Here is an 18,165-nt window from a genome sequence, read left to right on the forward strand (position 1 = left end):
GCTTGCGAGGGCGCCCGTCCCGCCTTCTCGGTGCTGTGACTGGTCTGTATGGTTGCCGGCATCGTGCGACTCGCGCAAACGAATGACTGGCGGTCCCAGCCATTGGCTCCCCGGATGGAGTGAGGATAGTGAGACCCACACGCCCAGCCAGTGATTGGCGCCGCAGCGCGCCCGGGGGCGGGGCAGAGGATGGAGCGTCAAGAGGGGACGGGCACTGACACGGCTTCGTGCGGCCGAGGTGTCGTCGCCATGGCAACTTGGGATTCCTCCAGAACTCTAGCGGGTGCGGGCACCGTCCCGGGGAGGCAGGTTTATATCATATCAGCCTGTAAGATTATGCTGTCTTTTTACCTAATAAAATATGCCTCATAACTCATCACCAATTTAGATGGTAAACACTTGGGTGCTCCATGCTATCTATTAGTTTTATAAGGAGAAAGTAAACCTGTTTTAAAAGCAAATATATATATATATCTCAGATAATTACATTAAATGACCTATTGAATTTGTTTTTTTTTTAATCCTCACCTCAGGGCATTTTCCCCATTGATTTTCAGATAGAGTGGAGGAGGGTTGTGCGGGGGTAGAGATACACACCCATGGATTGGTTGCCCACCGAAGCACTCCAACCAGGGCTGGGGATCGAACCCACAACTAAGGTATGTGCCCTTGACCAGGAATTGAATCACAACCCTTTGGGCCGCAGGCCAGCACTCTAACCATTGGGCAGAACTGGCCAGGCCAGTATTTTCTAAGTGCTGCTGAAATTTGTATGTGAAAAATGAGATTTGGGTCTTGGCATACTTTCTGCAGCAATTGATCAACAGGTTGTTACTTGTTGTGGTCTCAGGTCATTAGCAGAGGGGAGGGTTTTTGCTTTCTCATCTTTTGTACCAGGATCTGGATCAGACTGTTTAGATGTGGTTCAAGATGAGGAGAGCTTTGGAAACAGTTGTATTAAATCCCTTTGGGGGTCAGAATATGTTCTGTGAAGTGCTCATCCCTTCCTATTCTAAACATCTCCACAGTGGACAGTATGTTTATGTTGCCCCCAAACTCAACATGGGAATTTGAGGGAGACATAATCCCCAAAGTAATGGTATGAGGAACTGGAGCCTTTGGAGGTGTTAGGTCAGGAGGGACTAAGAGTCCTTATGAATGGGATTAGTGCTCTTATGAAACTGACCAGAGAGACCCCTTAGCCACGTGAAGACACAGCAAAAGGACAGTCTGTGAACCAGGAAGTGGGTTCTCACTAGACACTGAATCTGCTGGTGCCTTGATCTTGAAATTCTCAGCTTCCAGAATTGTGAGAAATACAATTTTTGTTGTTATATAAAATGAATAAAAAAATAAATATGGTTCTATGTTTAAATGTGAATACTCTATATTAAATAGATATCATATCACAGTTATAATTCTTTCCTCCCGACTGTTCTGGCAACAAGCTCATGCTAACCTTTTAAATTCCTCTCCTGAGGAATAGCCACCATATCCCATCACCTCCTGTCCTTCTCCCTTCCTTCTCTGCCCCTCTTGTGTCCAGCACCTCACCTGACCACCCCACTCCCCAACTCCCATTTCCTTAATTCCTTTTATTTTATATCAAAATCAGTTTCTTTAGAGTAGGTATTTTTTCTTTGATTTTTTTGGTTCAATGCTATTTGTGTTATCTTTATCTTGTGTCCTGCCCTTTGAGGGACAGAGGAATATAAAAACTTAAATTATCACCAGTCCTTGGGAGACTTCTCCTTGATAGTTTAGGTAACTTTTTCTTGGAGAACAATTTTCAGTGACTTCAGTTACTGATTTAACAGACTTGCCTAAGAGGTTACTTTGGCAACAAACAAAAAGTATTGATTTGTGAAGTTAGAAAATGCCAATTTTACAAAAGAACAGAGAAACTGAGCAGGTACCTTCCTTAAAATCAAACTAAATCGATAAAAATCGAGGACAATGTAAAACAAATAATATACAAACTTTTATTCAAAGGTAATTCCAGAAAGACATGTTTTGGTCATTTTTAAAGTGAGATTAATTGAAGACCTCAGAAAAATTGTATCTGATCAACACACATGGCTACTCGCAGAAAGTTCTCTCTTCTGTTAATAGCAGCTAAATTTATACACACGGAAAAAATTCTTAAGACCATGCAAATTCAGTTGAATTCCATACATTCATTATATTCATCAAAGACCTGCAGTAATGATCATGCCAAAGTGTTACTTTAAGAAAAAAATTAAAAATACACACCAAAACATGACCAAGATTAAACCAAAGGAAGGAAATAATAAATAAGCATACTTTACATTTTATTTTTAAAAAGTTTGGCATCACACATATTCAAGTGTGTTACACCATGTTCATTCCTCAGAAGTGGCATTTTAAAGTATTAAGCATTGTTAAATATCAAAAAATACAACTCTGTTTTACAATGTAGTACTGGCATAATTCAAAGTACTGTGCCAATTATAAATAGTATAATCAAGTTTCAAACATCTTTTCAAACATATTTAAAGGAAAGCATATACACACACAGTTATATGCACACCATTTATTATACTCATGTAATCAAAGATATTTTATAAAAGCAAACAGTTTTATCCCTCAACTAGTTTGTATACTTACATAGAACTTAATACCTGTTCAAAGATTTTCAGTTCCTGTGTATACAGATTTTCAGAAGAAATAAAGAAAAAATTAATTTTACAACACATTTTCTTTTGTTTTCCTTCACAAAATAATCCAGTCGTTCAAGGTTGATAACTAGTCTTTATGAAAGCAACTGTTGTCTAAAGACTGAAGAGTAAGTACTGCAGTCCAGGTTTTTTATTAAAATTCAGTCAGCTGCTGCTCATTGCAGAAAATGCCTACACGGTGCTTCTACCAAAAATAATCTTCAGAATCTGAGGCCTCTAAAGGCAGCCGATCTTATTTTCTGCGGAGACTTAAAGTGCAGCTACAAGTGGAGAAGTGCTGGATTCTCAAGTCACTTCAGAAATACTTGTTGAAGTCTGTTTCTCATGTATAAATATGCCAAAAATGTCCTTCGGGCTCATAACGGTTTATCAATAACTGTGACCCCTAAGCAAAGAAATGAAGAAACAAAACGGAAGTTACAGGCAGCATTCTGTATATCTGAGAAAATACTGAATTCTTTATTACTCAAGCAAGAGGGTCTGAACAAATCATGGTGTATCAAAAGTACTATCATTTTAATTTAAATTGCAGTGAGATTTGTTTAGTTATAGACCAAAACGTCAGACTATTTAATCCAGATTACTCTTTTGCTCTTTGCAGTTACAATTAAGGAAAAATAATTTTACTCAGAAAACACTAAAATCCACCTAATACCCAAAGGGGCACAAAGAAACTTTCAGGGGTGATTAATACTTATTTTCATTATTTTGACTGTGATATTGATTTCATGGGTATATACATATGTCAAAACTAATAAAATTGTATGCTTAAATATATGCTATTTATTCTATGTCAGTTATATCTCAATGAAACTTTCAAAAAATTTCCTAATTTTCAGTCATGTTATTGTATATAGTTCTATTAGATGTTGTTTTGGATGATACATAAACAGTAGTGATGGTTAATTAGTATAAACTTTTTTCACCACAACTGGATCAATATTACAATGTTATTGAAACATTCTAATATTTAAAGTGATATAAATTCCTACCATCAGAGTAATTAATATGTAACATACAGTTTTGAAGACTCTTCAATATATTTAATAAAGAGAATTACCATTTCTCTTACTAAGAGCATGGACCAAAATTATATTTTAAAATTTAACCAGTGCTATTCTAAGTAAGAAAAATTATTTCACAGCCTCACTATAATCCTATCACACAAGCCCTGCCAGGATGTTGTAGGGGTCAAATTTCTTGTGTAGCTGAGTAATGAAAGCCTCGCTACATAGTGAATTCCACTCCACTGCATACAGATATTAGCCATGTTAAGTTTTAGTATATGATCCCGCAATGGAAAGATTTGTAATTTCAAATATAAATGATTGTAGAATGATAAAAGAATATCATTGCTTTATTTCAGAAAATACACATCCAATATTGTTTTAAGAACAAGAAATAAAATATACTTTGAGAAAAGACTTTCTTCTTGTAACATTCTTAATGTAAAAATCATAATGGTGTAATTTTTTATATTGTAATAGAAGACTGTAAGAAAAGTAAACAATTATTACCTGCATAACTTCTCCCTGTGCTCATACAAGATGACACAACTGTCCATTTATCAGTTGTTGGGTTATAATATTCTACCGATGCCAAGTTACAGGAGCCATCATCCCCTCCAACTACATATAACAGACCATTGACAGCACAAACGCCTTTTAAAAAATTAGAGAAAAAAGCAATTATTTTAAAAATTTAGACGAATATGAATATCCCTACACATTTGGTGAGGTGATCCAGTGACACTTTCTTAAAGGAGGCAAGAAAAGAAGATGGTGGATAAGGAATTATTTTAATTTTATTTTTTATTTTTATTTTTTTAAATATATTTTATTGATTTTTTACAGAGAGGAAGGGAGAGGGATAGAGAGTTAGAAACATCGATGAGAGAGAAACATCGATCAGCTGCCTCCTGCACACCCCCCACTGGGGATGTGCCCCCAACCAAGGTACATGCCCTTGACTGGAATCGAACCTGGGACCCTTCAGTCCACAGGCTGATGCTCTATCCACTGAGCCAAACCAGTTAGGGCAGGAATTATTTTTATATGGGAGTCTAATACCACTTCTAAGCTCCTACTGTGTCATTTATGCAGTAGCTGCTTTATTTTTTTAAATTTCAGATTTGTTGTTTCTTTTGTCTCTTTTTTATGTTTTTGTGTTTGTTTTTTAATTTTTATTGATTTCAGATAGGAAGGAGAGGGAGAGATAGAAACATCAATAATGAGAATCACTGATTGGCTGCCTCCTGGACACCCCCTCCTGGGGATCAAGCCCGAAACCCAGGCATGAGCCCTTGACGGGGATCAAACCTGGGACCCTTCAGTCCGCAGGCCCATGCTCTATCCACTGAGCAAAACCGGCTAGGGCTAGAAACATCAATAATGAGAATCACTGATTGGCTGCCTCCTGGACACCCCCTCCTGGGGATCAAGCCCGAAACCCAGGCATGAGCCCTTGACGGGGATCAAACCTGGGACCCTTCAGTCCGCAGGCCCATGCTCTATCCACTGAGCAAAACCGGCTAGGGCTAGCTGCTTTATTTTTGCATTACTTTATTTAATCTTCACAATAATCTTACTTTATAGGTTAGAAACTAGGTTAATCCACATTTTATTATTAAAAAGAAAAAAATTAAGGTCAAATAAGTTTAGTAACTCAAAATCAACTTGTTAGGGAAACCTAAGGAAAAATTGTAAAGGGTATCCTAAAAAACATGTATATACACTTTAATAGCTGATGACTCAATTGATATTTTTTTCTTTTCAGCTAGACTAAGCTTTGAACAAAGGAAATTCATCCTAAAATGCTACACGAAATGCAATTCAAGTACTAACAATGCCTTTATAATTACAAAGTGTGTAGACAATTTTTGGGGACATAGGGTGTATACACACTTTAACAGCTGATAACTCAATTTTCACTCCTTTTCATGTTTAACTGATTTGAAATAATGGGAGAAGCCAGACTAAGCTTTGAACAAATAAAATTTATCCACTAGACTTTTTTATGGGGATACATAAAAGATAAAGTTTATGGTACAAAACTAGCAACAGTTGATGAATTTGAGGGCATACAAATACCCAAAGAAATGATTCTTGATGTTTGCTATAACATTGCTTCGCATTATAGCAGTGCCTGGACCAGAAGGGTCATCAGTTTGTTGACAAAAATATTATTCACTTCTGTGGATTCTTTCAAATTTTGAAAATGAACTGTATGTTAATAAACACTGACTTTATAATCATTCAAAGTATGTATACATATTTTTGGATACCCTATGTTTTAGTAGAAGATAAAAATGATTCTAAATTTTAATTACTATACTCACTGGTTAACTATTTTATCTCCTTCAAAAAGGGAGAGCAATATTATTTATTTCATTATTATTAGATAACTCATGGGTTGTTTTTTTGCAAGAATTTAAAACATCTAAAAAAGTATAAAGAAAAAAAGATCACCTCTAATCCTATACCACTTAGAATAATGACCATGAAATTGTGATCTCTTACCAACTGTTTTCTATGCATAAATACTCACACACTTGTATTAAATCCCAAAGTAGCTCATAATACACATGCTACTTTATTACTCACCCATTTCCTCCAAACAATATACCTTGGACATCTACCCAAGTTAATAAATATAGATCTCCATAATTTTAAGTGACTGCTTAGTACTCCATGTATGATAATACCATAATTTTATTAATTGTCTTTGATGAACATCAAAAATAATTTTTTAGTAATGGATATTGTTATTCTTAGTTTTTTTTTTTTGCTCTTATCAATGATGTTGCAATGAATAAGGGCCTCTCTTGCATACTTTTTTCAATCCTTGTGCAACTATTTTTTTAAATTTCTTTATTAAGTTATTACATATGTGTCCTTATCACTACATTACCCCCCACAACTATTTTCTTAATATAAATTTTTACCCCAAAAAATTGCTAAGTTAAAAGATAAACACCTTTATTTCCATATTTTTATAAAGTGTATTTAATAATTCTAAACAAGATTTAGAGCCATTATGAACTAGTACTAAAGGGCATCAAAAAATCCAGAAGAATGCTCACACACTGGTCTTTGTAGTTCCATAGGTAGTTTTACTGGTATAATTAACAGGTGTTTACAGATTTTTATATTAACAAAATAATGAGCCAACTCCATATACAGCATTTAGAAGTGTACTAGCAATCTGTGAAAATGGAGTGAATCTTCCCTACTAACACTAAATTGTGTTACTACTCTAGTCTCTTGACAGGAAGTAAATTCATACCATTTTAAAGTAGTTCAAATATTTGAAAAGCAAGAGCAGGGCAATGATTGCTCTACACAGTATGTCCTTATTCTCCTGGCTAGCAGAAATGATCTTATTTTGATTTGAAAATACAACATGAGTAGAGGAAAATAATAAGATTATTCCAACCTTCAAGAAAATAATGAAAGTTCAAATTGCAAATATATGTCCTAATCTAGGGAAGGCATGTGCACATATTACTTTGATTTTTCTAACAATATATACTGGGGTCAAGCACTCATTCTACCTATGGCCCAGATCTGTGGGCCATGAGTCTGGACTATCTATAGCTGAGAGGTTTCTAGGACATAGAAAGGTTTCTAGGACATTACCAAATACTAATGAGTGAATGAGGTGCAAGTTCACTGTTGTTGACAGTCCTTGCAGTCATCTGTATTTAGTTCCCCATAGTAATCACAGTTAAATTAAGGAGTAATAAAGAAGAGCATTTTGGAGGGTGTGGGGCCTGCATCTTGCAACATCATCTAATGGTATACAGTGAGTTTGAGATTCATCAGGAACATATTTTTGGACTATGGGAAATGGCATGAAGATAATGGCATTTCCCAAAAGACTGGCTTTCCTGAATCTATTTTCCATTTCCCTTCCATGGATTTTCTTTTCAAGGAGTTAGTTTCCTGTTGGGATCCAACCCCAGCAGGTCCAGGGATCCCCAAAGGTGTGGACGGAGTCGGCGAAGAAGGAATGACATGGAGGCAGCATTCAGTTGACCAGCATGGTTGGGTTCTCTCGCTTGGTTCTATCCAGGATCTCCAGCCAGGTTCTGTCCAGGATCTCCAGCGAAGTTCTGGTTAGGTTCTCCAGCCAGGTTTTGTCTTGGATCTCCAGCCAGGTTCTGTCTAGGTTCTCCAGCCAAGTTCTAGCCAGGTTCTGTCCAGGTCCTCCTGCCATGTTCTGTCTAGGTTCTCTGGCCAAGATCTGTCTCTAGGTTCTGTGCAGGATCTCCAGCCAAGTCCTGTCTCTAGGTTCTGTCTCTAGGTTCTGTCTAGGATCTGTCTCTGTGTCTAGGTTCTGTCTCTAGGTTCTGTCTCCTGTTGTCTTGTTACATCTGTATTTCTACCAGTTGATTTTAATCCTGCCAATTTCTATTCCAAAGGTTAGGGCGTTTCTTATCTCCATTCCAGGGAGTAAAGATTATGTAGTTTAAGCATGATTGTTCTTAGTTAAAGTGATTAACTACCCACCTGGCACTTAGTTAAGGGGTTTTATTCCCTCCCTAACTTCAGGGAAAAATTCCTACCTGGGGAAACAACCTTTCTCGGAGAGGTGACCTTGGTTAAAACACATAGTGCCAAGAAGGGGAGCAAACATATTAAGAGCAGTATGCTATATACGCCAGGTCCCTTGAAACATATGCTGTGCAGATGTTTCTTTCCTGCAGCGACTGTGTCAAGCAGCAAGGATGGACCGGCTTCCGGCAAATTCCCCTTTTTTTATTTTTTAAATGATAGCGCATGCAAATCAGTGGCCACCTCTCAGATTGGGCCGTTTAAGACTCGGAAGAAGACTGGCAAGCAATGACAGTGAGCATAGCTATAAACATAGTGGATGGAGCGCACAAGGAGCCCCGTTCCTGTAGAAGGTTGCCGGCCTCTTCAGTCAAGGGATTTCAGCTGTCCTCAAGTTGTTGGTTTGATTGTCTTTGTTGGTCTGGCTAGCGGGCGGCGTCACTGGCGACGGGCTTCCTGAAGCGTCAGCGAGTTGAAGGGCTGCATCAAAGGGTCCATCAGGGCCGTGCTTGATGGTGGTGTCGGTGTCCGGGGAGGAGTCAGCTGTGCCCTCTGGGTCGGACGATATGGATGATACCAGGGAGGAGGAGGAGGAGGAGACGGAGGGTGGTGTGACATAAGGTAAGATTAGATGGTCTGGAATCCACACAGGTGAGTCTGCATCCTGTGGAAATATACAAGCATCTCCTCTCCCCCAGGTTAAAAGTGCATCAGGTCCCTTCCAGGCTCCTGTAAGTAAGTCTTTCCATTTGACGAAATAAGTGAGTTTCTGCTAAATGAAAGTTTCTTTTGCTGATTTACTCAGAGTCCTCGGACTTGGCTGAGAGAGTAGCTTCCACTTCTTGCTTTTCTACCATCTGTTGGGCCTCAGTTGTTAACTTCTTCAGCTGACCCCATGTTGGCACCTCAGTCCCTTGCATAGCCTTTCTTTTCTTCTTTTTTCTGCTTTTTTGTCATCGGAGCAACTCTAAGTCTTTGGAACGATGGGACAAGGAGCTTCTCTGGGTCCATTGTGGTGACACACGTAATGCATTTACTCAATCCAAAGCAGGCATTAAAAAGAAAAACCCCAAATGCTCTCTTGTATCCATTTTAAGAATAGGATTGGCACTTTCCGCTATTACCTGAGTCCTGATCTATCACCCCAGGGAGAACTTTCCAATCCTGCACTTTTCCGGGGTGGAAAGGCTGCAGTGGGGTTAAGGATAAGGCTCCTTGGGCCTACCTTCTCCCATGCCTTTACATTTACCTTTCCTTCCTCAGAAAAGCATGGACATACTTCTTGTATAAAACGTTCCGTCTGACTGGGCGTAACCTTAACTCCTCTGCTAGCAAGCATATGTGTTAAAAAAGATCAATACGGAGTCTTTTTTCTTTAGACTCAGTATGGCACATCTTCTCAATTTAAAGATCTATACAGAGTCTTCTTTCTTTGGACTCAGTATGGCACATCTTCTCAATCTAAATTCTGTACTATCCACCTTCTTACCCTACTTATCCTCTATAGGGGGGTCTGCAGCACCCTGGTGGAGTCCTATCCGTCCCGAGTGTGGGGGTTCTCAAGGGGGGGCGCTTACCTAGGGGAATCCTGTTCCAGGGGTTGCCAAAGGTGTGGACGGAGTCGGCAAAGACTATCCACCTTCTTCCTACGGTGGAGTCCTATCCGTCCCGAGTGTGGGGCGCTTACCTAGGGGGTCCCTGTTCGGGCGCCAGATGCTGGGGTCCTGCCCCAGCAGGTCCAGGGGTCCCCAAAGGTGTGGACGGAGTCGGCAAAGAAGGAATGACATGGAGGCAGCGTTCAGTTGATCAGCAGCCTAGCCAGGATCTCTAGCCAGGATCTCCAGCCAGGTTCTGTCTAGGTTCTCTTACCATGTTCTCTCGCTAGGTTCTCCAGCCAAGTTCTATGTCCATGTTCTCTCTCTCTGTTCTGTCTCTAGGTTGTGTCTCTAGGTTCTCCAGCCAAGTTCTGTCTAGGATCTCTTCGGGCGCCAGATGCTGGGGTCCAACCCCAGCAGGTCCAGGGGTCCCCAAAGGTGTGGACGGAATAGGTGAAGAAGGAAGGACATGAAGGTAGCATTCAGTTGATCAGCATAGTTGGGTTCTCTAGCCAAGTTCTGGTCAGGATCTCCAGCCAGGTTCTGTGTCCATGTTCTCTTGCTAGGTTCTCCAGCCAGGTTCTCCAGGTTCTAGTCAGGTTCTCTTGCCATGTTCTATCCAGGTTCTGTCTCTAGGTTCTTCAGCCAGGTTCTCTCGCTAGGTTCTGTTTCTAGGTTCTCTTGCCAGGTTCTCCAGCCAGGTTCTGTCTAGGTTCTCCAGCCAAGTTCTAGCCCGGATCTCCAGTCAGGTTCTGTCGCCAGGTTCTAGTCAGGTTCTCTTGCCATGTTTTCTTGCTAGGTTCTGTCTCTAGGTTCTGTGTGCTGTTGTCTTGTTACATCTGTATTTATACCAGTTGATTCCAATCCTATCAATCTCTATTCCAAAGGTTAGGGCGTTTCTTATCTCCATTCCAGGGAGTAAAGATTATGTAGCTTAAGCGTGATTGTTTGTAGTTAAAGTGATTAACTACCCGCCTGGCACTTAGTTAAGGGGTTTTATCCCCTCCCTAACTTCAGGGAAAAATTCCTACCTGGGGAAACAACCTTTCTCGGAGAGGTGACCTTGGTTAAAACACATAGCGCCAAGAAGGTGAGCAAACATATTAAGAACAGTAGGCCATATATGCCAGGTCCCTTGAAACAGCAAGGATGGACCGGCTCCCGGCAGTTTCCTAATCTTGAAGACCTCAGTTTTCTTAAAATTATTTGTTGTTGTTTTAGCTTTTCCACTTCATAGAAATCCTGAACTGTATTAGATTAGGGTTAGCTTCTTTGGGCTTCCCTCCAGATTCAGATAAATATTAGCTTTTTAATCTGGTATGAATAGTTACTCAACTAGATTAAATTTCCTAAGAACTGGGTTTTGTAGTACGTGATACATGGTAGGCACTCAAAAATGTTTGTGGTAAGAATGAGTGAATTCGGGGGCTGGGGGGAGGATGGGGGTTTAATGGAGGGGATGAGGACACATTTGTAATACCTTAACTAATAAAGAATTAAAAAAAAAAAGAATGAGTGAATTCAATGTCAAATAAAGAGGGCTCTTCTTCTAATTTAGTCTCTACATTCATCACCAAAAATAGCCACTAAGAGAAAGTAAGTTAACTGACATGTTACAACAACCTGCTACGTTCTAGCTAGACCCTATACTAAGCATTCAGTATATAGGATTATTACAGAAGATTCTGCCTTTAAAGACCTAGTCAATTAGAAAACCCAGAACAATAAAAGAACAATGGAAACACACGGGGATACTATACAACTGTAAATACAATTCATATAAGTTTTACAATTGTGAACTAGACAGATACCTGCATTTCTCCTGCACATGTTCATGTCTGCAACCTGTCTCCATGTATTGGTGGTAGGATCATACACTTCAACACTTTTTCGCACTAAAGGGCCATCATGACCCCCTACAGCATACAATAAGTTGTTTAACACACCAACACCTATAAAATATAGAATAAAAGGAGCAATAAATTTATAGCATATTAGGTTTTTTTTAATATATATATTTTTTGATTTTTTTACAGAGAGGAAGGGAGAGGGATAGAGTTAGAAATATCGATGAGAGAGAAACATCGATCAGCTGCCTCCTGCACACCCCCAACTGGGGATGTGCCCGCAACCAAGGTACATGCCCTTGACTGGAATCGAACCTGGGACCTTTCAGTCCACAGGCTGACGCTCTATCCACTGAGCCAAACCGGTTAGGGCCATATTAGGGTTTATTCAAATGACTTGTAACTAAAATTTTTGAAATTATTCTTCATAGTAAAAGTAAGTGGATATTCTTTTAAAGTGGATATTAAAAGTATACAACCTAAAAAAAGGGAAATAAATAAAAGTGGACAAATGAGAATTACAATAAGAACTATTATTCTAAAAAGAGAGGCCATTAATCATTTTGAAAACAACTTTCATGATAAAAGCAAACCAGTACTATTGAGGAGAGACTGTTCCCTGAGGTGACTGATGTTGGACCCTCTAGTCAGAAGATTACTTCTCGTAAATTCCTTCAGGGACTGCTGACCCCTCCCTTACACCCCAAAAGTGCTGCTTCTTGAAACATGTCTGTGCCCCACCCCAGGCAAACATGTAAAGCATTTTCTCCTTACCAGGGGTAGGTCATGCCCCAGTCACCCTATCCATCCTGCCCTGTCCTATATAACCCCTTAGCACCTGCCATGTGGCAGGGAGGGTATCCAGGTCCTCTTGCTGCAGCCCAAGACACACCTTGTATGTACCCCCCTTAATAAATGCGTACTGTTGGATTATCAACCTCTTTCTTTAGTCTCTCAACCCTGGGAAATTTTACATAATAAGTATTAAAGTACAAAATTTGTAAGAAATGGGTATGAAGATGCCCTAACCAGTTTAGCTCAGTGGATAGAGCGTTGGCCTGCGGACTCAAGGGTCCCAGGTTCGATTCCGGTCAAGGGCATGTACCTTGGTTGCAGGCGCATCCCCAGTAGGGAGTGTGCAGGAGGCGGCTGATCAATGTTTCTCTCTCATCGATGTTTCTAACTCTCTATCCCTCTCCCTTCCTCTCTGTAAAAAAATCAATAAAATATATTTTTTTAAAAAGAAGAAAAAGAAATGGATATGAAGAGCCTTGATTATGAAGCAAGTTCCTCAATGAGCACTAAAAAAAAAACAACTAAAAGAAATGCCAAACAATGTAAATAATTAACTGAAACAGAGAAGAAGAAGCCTTTAATATAGCACTTAGAAATTTTACAAAGTGACATTTAAGTGCAGCTACCTACCACTACCTGTGTAATTCAAAAGACACTTTAACAATGTCATTAGAATCAGTATATATTTTCTGAAAACATAAAGATATGTCAGTGAATCATTTCACTTGTTTAACTCTTTTCCATCATTTTCGACCTCAATTGCTAAATGAGGTTCCTGTTCACCTGCTCCGCTCCGCCTGGTACTCATTTCTGCTATATAGGCCCACTCGTTTGTTGCAGCATTATAGCATTCGACGGTGCTGAGACACTGGCGTGAAGCTCCATCATAACCCCCTACGGCATACAGCAAACCTAAACACGGGATCACAAAGAAAGCCATATTCAGACAGAGCTTTTTTTCAAGTCAGAAGATAATATATTTTCCTCCATGGTAGCAGTTTCCCTTTAAAGTGTTACTGATTTGCCTAATGGTGACATGTAGAGTTACCAAATCATATTATGAAGATCTGCAGAGTACTAGTATATATTATTACATTAATTTAACATTTTCATAAATAATCTGACACACAGAACAGAAAGTACTCTCCTTTTATCTTTGGATAACACTATTTGGTAAGTGAACAACACCCTGGAAAAAAATTAAATGTCAAAGTTATCTTAGTAAATTAAAAAAGTTAAACCAAGAGTTAGTAACAGTGTACAATAAAATATTATTTGGCAACAAAAAGAAATGAGGTACCAGTAAATGCTATAGCACAAATGAACCCTGAAAATTGTGCTAAGTCAGAGGAGCCAGTCACAAAGGACCAAATCCTGCGAAATGTCCAGAAATGGAAAATTTATATAGAGACAGAAAACAGAGTAGTGGTTGCTGACAGCTGGAGAGGATGAAGGTGACAGTTAAGGGGGGTAGGGATGCTTTTGGGGGTAATAAAAATGTTCTAAAATGAATTGTGATGGATACATGCTGAATTGCACACTTTAAATGGATGAATTGTATAATGTAATTTATCTTTCAATAAGCTGCTAAAGAAAAAAAAGTTATTGCAAAGAATTATATCCATTGTGGGGAGGGCATGGCAACCCACAAATTTACCCAAGAGGGGGAAAAATCACACCAAAAATACAGCCTTTCTTAAACTCCGCTGGGGGACAAAGTAGAAATAAATAATTGTGGCAACCCATCCCTTAAACGTTAAACAGCCCTTCTCTAGATATAGAATTTTGTATATATGCCATCTGACTTGTTCTCCCAAACAATTGCATTAATATCAGCTAACAGTTTTATATAGGTTCCATATGCAAAGAGACAGAGAAGGGAGGAAAGAAGAAGAGGGAGAGACAGAGGGTGTGAGGGCGTAAGAGGGGCTAGAGTGGGCATGGGAGGGTCTTATATAGGCTATATAGACAAGCTAATTTTTAAAGGATAATTAAAATTTTACAACACTACGTTCCCTTTTAAATGATCACTTGCTTGCCCATTTAGAGACTGGTGTTTAGATTATTGGAAGAACCGCTCCTAACAACCAAGAAGCCACATGTACCTGAAAATGCTCACCTGCAGGAAAAGTCTGCACCTACCTCCAACAACGCCGACGCCAACACTGCTCCTCCTCGTGTTCATGGGAGCCACGTGAAACCACTCGTTAGACTTTATGTTATATGCTTCCACAGATGATAAACCTACAACGAAACAGTGCTCTTCATTTCCTCCTCTAGAAAAATGTAAAGTGATTGTTCTTTTATATATATGTTGCTAGGGAACAATAGTTCAGGTATGTGAAACTGGGTTAAAATTAAAAGAGAAAAATGATGGAATGTCAACATATCGATTAAGCGATAAATAGGAATGACTTCTTTTCCAGAGGGCTCCTACCCAAGCTACTAACATTTATTAGCTTTTTAAACTTAGTGAGATGACTAATACTAATGCATAGAAGGAAATATTACATACTTACCACTCATATCACTTAAAGAAATTCTTGATAGAATTTTTAAACTTAGCTTTATAATACCTGTTAAAATGCTCAGATATCTCCTAATTGTGCCATGATTCGCTCTGTAAGTGTGATCACAATATTAATTCTAACATCAATGTAAAAAAAAATGAAAAGGAAATCACCTGTACTCCCATCAAAGCCTCCCACAGCATATAACAATCCATTTAATACAGCAGCCCCCAAAGTGCTTCTCCGGTCTCGCATGTTAGCAACACTGGTCCACTGATCTTTCACGGGGTCGTAGGAATCCACAGTGCGGACTCGTAAGGAACCATTAAAGCCACCGACAGCAAAAACCAGCCCAGCCATGTAGACCATGCCTGCAAAAGAAATACAGCAGTTAATGATGACTGTGTGACCACACTACCACCACTACCTAAAGACGGCTTTCAATATGTCTACAGCTGTTATTAGAATAAGTTATTCATAAGAGAATCCTGACTGAATAGGTCCTAAGAAATGCTATTCATTAGCAAGACTACATAATGACTAAACGGTCCTCCTTTCTAAGATTATTAAAATGCAATGAGCCTGGCAGGTTGAGCGTCGACCTACGAATTAGGAGGTCAGGGTTCAACTCCCGGTCACAGCACACGCCAGGGTTGCAGGCTCAATCAGCCCAGTAGGTGCTGTGCAGGAGGCAGTCGATCAATGATTCTCTCTCATCATTGATGTTTCTCTCTCTCCCTCTCCCTTCCTCTCTGAAATCAATAAAAATGTATTTTTAAAAAATGCAGTGGCATCAGCTGAGGTCCTATTTTGACTCTAGGCTTTTTCAAAGACTTATTTACAGACTTAAAAATTGAGCCAACTCCTCTAACCTGTGTACTTCTCCCATCACTTTCAAATTTTGAATCTTCTACTCTATATGTCTATACTTAATTTGCAGAACGTGCTCCCAGTTTGTCCTGTAGTGGGCTAAATCAGGAGTTAGTAAGTTACATCCTGTAGGCTATTTCAGTAGAACCCAGGAGCTAAGAATGATTTTACATATTTAAATGGTTGAAAAACAATTTTAAAAAAAGAATGTTCTATGACACATAAAAAATTATATGAAATTAAAGTTTCAGCATCCATAAATAAAGCTTTATTGGAACACAGACCTACCCATTCATTTATATAGTGTATATGTCTGTTTTCACACTATAGAGACATTTTAGTAATTGTAGCAGAGACCATATAACCCACAAACTCTCTGATTCTGTAAGAAAAAGTGTGCTGATCCCTGGGGCTAATGAGATGTTAGGTGATCTCTGGACAGAGAAACCACATCGCTAAAGTTTTCAACCACCTTTCCACTTCCTGAGCTTTTTCTTGCTGTTGTCCTTATCTGACAAGTGCCTCTCACTTTGTGATCTTCAAGTTCAAGCCCCAGTGAAAGTTCCACAATCTCTATGAGGCCATCCCCAACCACTTGTGCCTGAAGGATTACCTATAGCTCCTGAACCCCTAGAGCAAATACACCTATTTTAAGTTTAATAAATCTTATACAGCCTGCAATATCATTGCTTTAAATTATTCAAATTTTTGTTGTTCTTAAATTCTATAATGTTTATGTTGCTGGCCCAGCTTGAGAGCAGGCACTGTGCCTCCCAGTTCTCTCAATCCAGCGGAGAAAACAGGAATCACCAGTGCTAAGTGTTTCACTAGCTCAGTGTTTCATATGATGTGGTCAGGTAGGGTGTGCACCACTACTCTCTACTGTCTTACCATCTGGTGCTTTTTCTCCCCAGCCCCCTAAATTACATGGATGTGCAGTCCTTTATATGCCATCAAGACTCATGAACATAGATGCCAAAATCCTCAACAAAATTCTAGCAAATCAGGTCCAGCATTACATCAGAAAGATTATACACCATGACCAAGTAGGATCTCTCTCAGGGATGCAAGGATGGTACAATATCCGCAAATCAATAAACATGATACATCACATAAACAAATTGAGAGATAAAAATCACATAGTCATAATCAATTGATGCAGAAAAAGCATTTGACGAAATCCAACACCCTTTCTTGATAAAAACCCTCAGCAAAATGGGAATAGAGGGATCATACCTCAACATAATAAAAGCCTTATATGACAAACCTACAGCCAACATCATACTCGATGGGCAAAAACTAAAACCATTTCCCCTAAGAACAGGAATGAGACAGGGATGCCCACTCTCACCACTCCTGTTCGATATAGTACTGAAAGTGCTAGCCATAGCAATTAGACAAGAAAAAGAATAAAAGGTATCCAAATTGGAAAAGACGTAAAACTGAATTATTCGCAGATGACCTGATACTGTACATAGAAAACCCTAAAGACTCCATCAAAAAATTATTAGACTTAATAAATTAATTCGGCAATGTAGCAGGATACAAAATTAACACCATGGCATTTCTATATACCAAAAGTGAACTTACAGAAAGAGAGACTGAAAAAACAATCCCATTTACCATCGCACCAAAAAAAAAAAGATACCTAGGAATAAACTTAACTAAGGAGGTAAAAAACTTGTACTTGGAAAACTATAGAACACTGAAAAAGGAGAGAGAGGAAGACATAAACAAATGGAAGAACATACCGTCTTCATGGATTGGTAGAATTAACATCATTAAAATGTCCATACTATCCAAAGCAAACTATAGATTCAGTGCACTCCCCATTAAAATACCAACGGCCTACTTCACAGATCTAGAACGAACTCTCCAAAAATTCACCTGGAATTAAAAAAAGACCCCGAATAGCTGCAGCAATCCTGAGAAAGAACAAAGTAGGAGGGATCTCAATACCAGATATCAAGCTGTATTACAAAACCACTGTTCTCAAAACTGCCTGGTACTGGCACAAGAACAGACATATAGACCAATGGAATAGAATAGAGAACCCAGAAATCGACCCAAACCACTATGCTCAATTAATATTTGACAAAGCAGGCAAGAACATACAACGGAGTCAAGACAGTCTCTTCAATAAATGGTGCTGGGAATATTGGACAGATACATGCAAAAAAATGAAACTAGACCACCAACTTACACCATACACAAAAATAGAATGGATAAAGGACTTAAACCATAAAAATATTAGAGGAATCCACAGGCAGCAAAATCTCAGACATATACCAAAG

The 18,165-nt window shown here is 39.0% G+C and overlaps 1 protein-coding gene across 5 annotated transcripts in view; it reads right to left on the reverse strand.

Moving 5' to 3' along the window:
* Nucleotides 1–1,962: 1,962 nt before the first annotated feature.
* Nucleotides 1,963–18,165, reverse strand: part of KLHL2 (kelch like family member 2) — a 72,464-nt gene continuing 56,261 nt past the window's right edge. For 4 of the 5 annotated variants that reach the window (XM_023755276.1, XM_006081822.3, XM_023755283.1 and 1 more), the window contains 6 exons: nucleotides 15,175–15,372; nucleotides 14,634–14,735; nucleotides 13,275–13,403; nucleotides 11,661–11,801; nucleotides 4,217–4,360; nucleotides 1,963–3,084 (listed from right to left, as the gene is read on the reverse strand). In XM_023755276.1, coding sequence (XP_023611044.1) covers nucleotides 3,056–3,084; nucleotides 4,217–4,360; nucleotides 11,661–11,801; nucleotides 13,275–13,403; nucleotides 14,634–14,735; nucleotides 15,175–15,372 — 743 coding nt within the window. In that variant the 3' untranslated portion in view covers nucleotides 1,963–3,055. The remainder of the gene's footprint in view (nucleotides 3,085–4,216; nucleotides 4,361–11,660; nucleotides 11,802–13,274; nucleotides 13,404–14,633; nucleotides 14,736–15,174; nucleotides 15,373–18,165) is intronic. The other variant, XM_023755271.1, reaches the window with a different exon arrangement.

Source organism: Myotis lucifugus, unplaced genomic scaffold, assembly GCF_000147115.1.
Source record: "Myotis lucifugus unplaced genomic scaffold, Myoluc2.0 scaffold_1, whole genome shotgun sequence".
NCBI classification, from domain to species: Eukaryota; Metazoa; Chordata; class Mammalia; order Chiroptera; family Vespertilionidae; genus Myotis; species Myotis lucifugus.